Below are 8070 nucleotides of genomic sequence, written 5' to 3' on the forward strand. Positions count from 1 at the left end.
TTATTTACAGATTTCAGTTATCCTGTCTTTACCATTACATGCTTGGTATAACAAGTTTACCTTAGTTGATACAATCTGTTTCGTGATTTATCAATAGTATCTCACAATAACATAATTGCCAATTGAGGATGCCTTTGTTAATTGGTATTTCTTTTTTTATTATCCGTATGCATATTATATCATACTAGTTACTATTACGATACAGAGATCGAGTTAAAAGTATTAACAACATTGTCATATAATTTATCGAACTACAGGTTCACAATTTCCTTTTTCAAAAAGGAACAGACAAAGTTTTGAATTGGTCAACATTTAGTTCAATATGAAAAAGTAATTTCTTGGTAATATATATGGCAAATTTTATGGCCATAGATCTCATTTGGAAATAAAAGAACATGGACCTTTAATAATTTTTTTTCAATTTTGAGGTATTTATATTTTTAAAGTGTCCTTGTTAAAACACACAACAAGACATATGTACAAGAAACGCACTTATCTTAATAGTATCGGTAAACCAGATTATAAAAATCAAAGTACAAACTAAGCTATGAAAAGCATTAGTTAAACTGTTGAAGTAATTCAAAACATGTTAAAATGTAACAACGTCGTCCTGCACTTTAATGTGGGTATTAGTTATACCACGACCGTATTTGCGATGGTGCAATAGCATTTGACTATTTCAATGATTGCATATACTAAAAAAACATTTGTTGTTTAAATCAATGACAAGGGCTGTCAAAGGTATTTCCTATAATTGCAAACTACACTACACTTCCTTATTTAAACAAGGCAGTATATTAGAAGTATCGACAATGTAAAAAACGAAATATCGGTCCTTGAAATGAGTGTAGACTCATTGTTCTGATACATGTGACATTTAAATAAGAATATTTGGACCACTCTATTTTAAAAGGAATGCACAATCAAAATGGGTTATTTTGGATTACTTCTGATCTCATAAAAATTGCAAGATATTTTTTGTCTCCTTATTAATGAATATTTATAAATGTCAAATGCTCAATTACATAGGTAATTAATATGAGGCTACTAGCTATATCAAAGTAGACAAAGAGCAACAGAACTGATGTACGTACAAATAATTTAAATCTGGAAGATACGTCGCAATTAATCCCTTGAAACGTTAAATGGACAGAATGTTTGAGACCACACACAACAAAATTCAATAAAATTTAGTTTCAGAATGAATCAAAAATACACTTCAAGACTTTATTCCAACTCTTCTTGAGTTGGAATAAAAAAAATACATCCGAGCTATTACAATTATGAAAACGTGAAATAAATTTTCTTATATAGACATTTTTTTTAATTTGAAGAGTTAAACAGAGGTTTGTCGTTGATATATACACGAATATACACGAAAACATCATTAAAAAAAGTTTAGCAGACTGTTCAACCGACTCTGTGGTCTCTTGGTAGTGTGATAGGGGAAAATGCACCATCACTTTTCTTATAGATCTTTTACATATTTTTACTATAGTTTTAATAGAAATGAGTTTTGATTTATTTTATAAATAAAAGAATTTCACTGTCGTCATGTCACCCAACTTTTATAAGTTAATTTTAAAAGAGATTATATAAAATACCAGAATTTGACAAAGAATTAAAATAGCTATTATTTGACATTTTTCTACAAAAGATTTACAAAAGCTATAAATTAGAGTCTAATATATTATCTATTAGCGATAGCAAATATTATGTAACCTTTAACAATATGCTGGATTAGCATGTCCTGATTAAGACCACGCTATCGTAGATTTGAGCTCTTAGGTGACATGGGGCCAGTGACAGGGTTTATGAGATATTTTACTTTGTGTACATAGTTATTTTACCTTAATTGGGCCTCACCTGGGAATGAAACAAAACTTGTATTTTATGAAATTGTCACTTGAACATTGACCAGCAATTAATAAAGATCTATTATTTTACAAAGAATTGGTTTTTCATTCCAGGTGAGTGTCACTTTATGTTTTAAAAGTTGATATTTTTAATATGAATATTTTAATGTTTTATGCATTGATATTTTAAATGATTATTTTCTACATGTTAAGATATTAGAAACTAAAAAGGGTATAGTTGCATTCGTAACAGCTTAATTGAAGTTAAAAGTATTTTTACATTTACAGAATTTTCTAATGTAAATAGTTATTTTTAGAGACAAAGTCTTAAAGTTTTCTATTATTGAATTTAGCATTTTTATCATTCTTATTAATAACTATCTAACTGTAATGTTTAAATAAAGCGACTTTGTACATATTTTCATAGTTCGTAATGTTAAAGTATTTGAAAGACAAGACTTACTTATATTAGTCATTTGCTTTATCGTGTAAATATTATTAAGCGTTGGTATTTTTATTGAGTTATTTAGTAGTTATATTGAATATGATTATAAAGCGCAAGTAGTTATAGTACGTTTCATTCCATTATTTATTTCAAGTAACATAGCGGTATTAGCTATATCTTAAAGAGTTATCTCCCATTTTTAAGAATAAAATAAACAGCGTCAAATGCAAAATTATTGAGAATGTGTATTTTATTAACTATGAAGGCTAAAAGGTAACAACCAGAGTTGTGTATATTGTTTTAGTAATTTATACAGTTTAAGTATGCGTTTGAATCATGTATAAATGTTTGTTTTAAAGTCAGAACGAGAAATGAAAATAAAACGCATTTCTCTCCTTATTTCCATATGCATTTTATGGTCCAGATTCCATTGTTGTTTATAATAATAACATTTTTATATTCTTGTGTTTAAGTAATAATGTTCTGTTTACGCATCATTAATTTAACCTTGTTTTAAAGTGAATAATTTGGTTACCATAGCAACACTTTATTAAAATTCAAAAAGAGGCCCTTGTCTCACTCATGTTGACATTATTTGGCATCAGCACATTAATTTAATTGAGCTAGTTAGCTCCCCCATTTTATCTTTATTGTTTTATAATGCGAATATATATTTTCCATCGTTATATTATTCTGCATTCAATTTAAATGACTTGTTTATTTCAATTATATATGTATGAACTTATTATGTATTGTTTATCATGTGGTCACTTGAACATTGACCAGCAATTAATAAAGATCTATTATTTTACAAAGAATTGGTTTTTCATTCCAGCAATTATAGCCAAATACCAACAAACCAACAAAAACGAACTATTCCACGTTCACAGTAGCGTACTCGCCTCGTGAATTGACACACTTATATACAACTAACAATTTTCAAAAGCTTTTATAACAGTTGTTCATCTTTATTTTGTAAATAGTCGAAATCAATAGTGACAATACCTTAACAGATTTTATGTACTCTTCTTCTTTTTTCTTTTTTTATAGATCATTGCGATTTTGAAACGTAAATGGGATCAGCATTGGTTGATGTATGGAAGCGGGCGACGAAAACATCGCTGTTCATCTACACATTATACCGTGACAGAAAATATGGCTGACGATTGTAACAAAAAGGTTTGTTACTAGAATTGTGATTCAATTATAAAGTCTGATTATTCGAGCCTCTGTTCGTCCCTGTTCGTGCCTGTTTATGAATTTAGACTCAATTTTTATTCATATTAAAGCTTGCATTACTTTTAAAATATTTTGTAGAAAATAAAAACAGTGTAGAAGGGTCATCTTTAAAAACGTAAGGACTATCCTAAACTCCAATAAAAAATAACCGGTTGAACTTCAAGGGAGATTTGTTACGATCATTGTGTCATGTCTTGTTCGCCGTTTCTCTTTATAGGTTATATGATTTCACAAAAACAAAGACGAAGCAAACTGCTTTTAATTTATGAAGTTGATGAGTTTACTTACGATTTCACACAAGGGAACGATACCAAAGGAACACTCAAACTCATAAGTCGAAAATAAACTGACAACGCTATGGCTACTGTGTTTACATTTATATTAAAATGTATTTCAACCCTAGTCTCGATAAAATGATATAAATACTATGATAAAATGATAAAAATACCATGATAAAATGATAAAAATACTATGATAATCCTATTCCAGTTCACAGATAAGCCAGAAATGGTACCACTACAAGACACAGTATGTGATGTATAGATGTAGCAAGTTACAGATACAAATAATTCTTCAGGGAAAACAGAAGTGCAAAACATCAGCGATAAACTGAATTAAGAATAGAAGTTTTTTTATATATCATTTTGTAGTCGCTTACGATATGTAGTGTTTTGTAATGCAGTTTTTCCATATTCTTTGGTGTACGGAATTATTATGAAAATTGTGTCTTAACGTTATGTCTTATATTACAAAAACTTATAAAGTTTTTCACTAAACAATTTTACCAAAATCTTTGGTATACGATCTTATTAAAAACAAACATTTCTTAATATTATCTTTGTATACTATGAATGTTTTATCATTGAAAATGTATAGTTATGTAGATCCAAAAAGGTAATATAACAACATACAATAAATAATATGTAGAGGAAACGCAGTTTTGTTGCTGGTATCTGTATTCCAGATTACAAAAAAAAAACAAAGTTAAAAGCTTTACTAAGCTATAAAAAACATTGCTATCTCAAAGCATTTTAAACTGTTGCTGAAACATGTTAAAAGTACTTAAAAACATATTGATATGTAACAACGTCGTCCTGCACTCTAATACGGGTATTTGATATCCAAAGGCTGTACGTTTTTGCAGTTGTGTGATGGTATTAAGGTGTATCATTATACTAACGTATATGAACAAAAATGAAAATTAAATAAAAAAAAAAAATACATGTTTTTATTTAGAAAAAAACTGTGCGAATGCAAAACGTGAAATAACAAACACAACCCGACTCCTCAGCAAATTGCAAAAGGAACATCATTTAACAAATAGCAAATCAAAAGCTTAAAAACATCAAACGCAAGGAAACATATACCTAGCATGGTACAACTATTTCTTTACGTAGAAAATGGTGGATTAAATCTGGTTTTATATTTAGCTTAACCTTTCACTTGTCTTCCAATTTGCAATAAGTAAAATTAACAAATAAAATCAATGTCGAATAAATAACTAGTGGGCTTAGTTATCAAAGGTACCAGGCTCATAATTTAATACACCAGACGCGCATTTCGTTTACATAAGACTCATCCGTGACGCTCAGATCAAAATAAAAAGAAAGCCAAATAAGTACAAATTCCAAACAGTTGTGCCAAATATATCTATACATGGGATAAAACAATCCTTAGTATTTCGAATAATTATACTTTTGCAAACAGTAAATTTATTAAAAAAAAAACAAATACTTGATATTCATGTCAACACCGACGTGCTGACTACTGGTTTTCAACCGTTAAACTTGAAATATAGTTCAGTATAATTACACAATTACGTCCTTCATTAAAAGGTGATATTTGAAATTAATATATACTTAGTAGTAAATAGAAAAAGTAGTTGTGTAATACGATCAATAGCAACTGTTATATGTCAGTCTTGCATGATGATATCGATATTAGTCAAGGTTGCAAACGCTTTTGTGTTTGCTCAATCATATTATGATTATTGAACAGCTGCATACTACTGTTGCCTTTATTTATCAAACCCTAATCTGTATGGCGTCGTTATTCTCTAATATAAAGAAGTATGGTTTAAAAGCTGTTTTACCTTGGTACCTGGACATCTTTTAAACATAAATGTGACCTACCGAATTAGACTATTTACCGGGTTTGTTATAACATGAGCAGGAGCAGGAGCTGCTTTCCCTTCTCGAGCACCTGATATCACCCCTAGTTTTCGTGGGGTTCGTGGTGATAATTCTTTAGTTTTCTATGATGTGTCATGTGTACTATTGTTTGTCTGTTTGTCTTTTTTTCATTTTTAGCCATGGCGTTGTCAGTTTATTTTCGATATATGAGTTTGACTGTCCCTCTGGGATCTTTCGTCCCTCTTTTTACAAATGACAATCCTCTGAAACTTTGTAGACTAGAATAAAATTTATCTTGTTTTTTTTCGGTCTTTTTTTCTTATATACAGGTACTCTCTTTATTTTTTTGCTTAAAACGCAAAAAAGGTAAACAATAGCCATTTAAGGGCAATTACTCCATGATGACTTATTTGTAGATCACTTCTTGGTGATAGTTTTTATACATGAATTTTAGACAAAGATCTGTCAAGTACTTAGACGCAAATCTGAAACATATAAAAAAGAAGATGTTGTATCATTGCCAATGAGACAACTCTCCACACGTAACCAAATGAAATAACCAACCATAGGTAACCGAACGTCCTTCAACATTGAAAAAACACCATACCGCATAGTAGCTATAAAAGGCACCGAAATGACAATTCAAACGAAAAATCTAACGGCCTAATTTATGTACAAAAAAATAATAAAAAAAACATATTTGCAACACACCAACAAACGACAACCACTGAATTACAGGCTATTAACTCGGGACAGGCACATACATACAGAATGTGGCCAGGTTAAACTTGTTAGCGGGATCCCAACACTCCCTACACATGGGACAGCGGTGTAACAGTAACAATATTTTGTCGTACAAACTCCATCAAATAATTACAAAGATGGAGGTTTGCAAGTTTTACTATCGTACAAATTTAGCAGCTAGACTATGGTGTTATCTCAAGTCAAATGACTCTATTTTGTATGGCGAGTTAAAATCAAGTGTATCAAGTATATTTATTTATTGTACTTCTACTCAAATGATTTTAGTGTCTTAAAATAATCTATATAAATTGACATATATACAAACGTATGGTTATCAAATTTTTTAAAAATAAATTGAATTTATATTTTTTTTTTTTTTGTAAATATGACATTCTGTTTTGTTTTCCCTTTAAGGAGTTGAACATTGTTCACATGCTGGTTTAAGTGGAAGATGTTATCAACGTCGCAATAAATAATCATATATTTGAAGGAATATAACACACCAAAATCAGATGCAAGTTTTTCCTACCAAAATATTTGTTAAACATATTTATGAGACAAAGCATTAAAACAAAACTTACTACAACATGCATGTGTCCATAAAAAGGAACGAAATCTTATAAAGCCGTTGATGCATTGGTTTTAATTAATACCTTTAAAAGATTCAGATTTAAAATGTGTGTATACACAAATCGGTATACCATTTATGTGTTTGTTTTAATGTATTATATTCAAATATTTTTTTTTATAATTTTCGCGCAAAAATGTTCTTGTTGATATCATATAGATAGACACAACATGGGTTTTACCCATAATGATATCAAACTGCATACGATCTCATGAACATATTCATTATGTTCTTGTCCAGGTCCCATCTTTTTGTCGATGGTTATGGCTATACTTTTTGGACCTTTTGGATTATAGCTCTTCATCTTTTATATAAGCTTTGGATTTTAAATATTTTGGCCATGAGCATCACTGAAGAGACATGTATTGTCGAAATGCACATCTGGTGCAAGAAAAGTGGTACCGTTAATTTTATTACTGTCTCCGTTATTCATGTATCAGAACCAAAACTTTCTCTGATTGTTGAACATTTTGTGATCCCAGGTATTGCTTACTATACGACATGGTGTTGCAAACATTATCATTTGATTATGCTATAGCATTGGGTTTCTCTAATTGCTTTACACTTCGCTATCCCGGGTCTCAGTTATCTAAATGTCATTGGTATGAACAGAACATATGCTATTGTCATAATTTAGATATATGCTAACGTATAATTGTTCCAATTGCAATAATCTTAATACAGAAGACCGTACGATGACTTTATGTGTTATTTGTATCACTGGAATTATACATTATCTCCTTATTTGTATATTTATTGAAAAACGCAGTCATTTTTCTTTAAATATGGACAATAACATATGTGTGGGTTAAGTGGCAATCATGTGTTAACATATCTATCAATAATGCCACGTACCCTAAATGACAAAAGCAAAAAGATATAACAAACGATAATCACTGTATATGTTCCTTACTTAAGGTGGTACACAACACTTTAACTAAAATTAATTTGGCTCGTTTAATTTTCTTAAAATTTTGACAAAGTATTTACTTTGACCCTTTGACAAAAATATAAAAATTTCAAAAA

At 29.6% G+C, this 8070-nt stretch overlaps 1 protein-coding gene across 1 annotated transcript in view; it reads left to right on the forward strand.

Annotated features, from left to right (window-relative positions):
* LOC143065018 (calcitonin receptor-like) overlaps window positions 1-4473 on the forward strand; it is a 63817-nt gene extending 59344 nt beyond the window's left edge. Inside the window, exons 12-13 of the mRNA XM_076238289.1 lie at window positions 3352-3480; window positions 4030-4473. Of these exons, the coding sequence (XP_076094404.1) occupies window positions 3352-3480; window positions 4030-4083 (183 nt within the window). The 3' untranslated portion in view covers window positions 4084-4473. The remainder of the gene's footprint in view (window positions 1-3351; window positions 3481-4029) is intronic.
* The last annotated feature ends 3597 nt before the right edge of the window (window positions 4474-8070 follow it).

The sequence above is a fragment of the Mytilus galloprovincialis genome, chromosome 2 (genome assembly GCF_965363235.1).
Source record: "Mytilus galloprovincialis chromosome 2, xbMytGall1.hap1.1, whole genome shotgun sequence".
Lineage (NCBI taxonomy): Eukaryota > Metazoa > Mollusca > Bivalvia > Mytilida > Mytilidae > Mytilus > Mytilus galloprovincialis.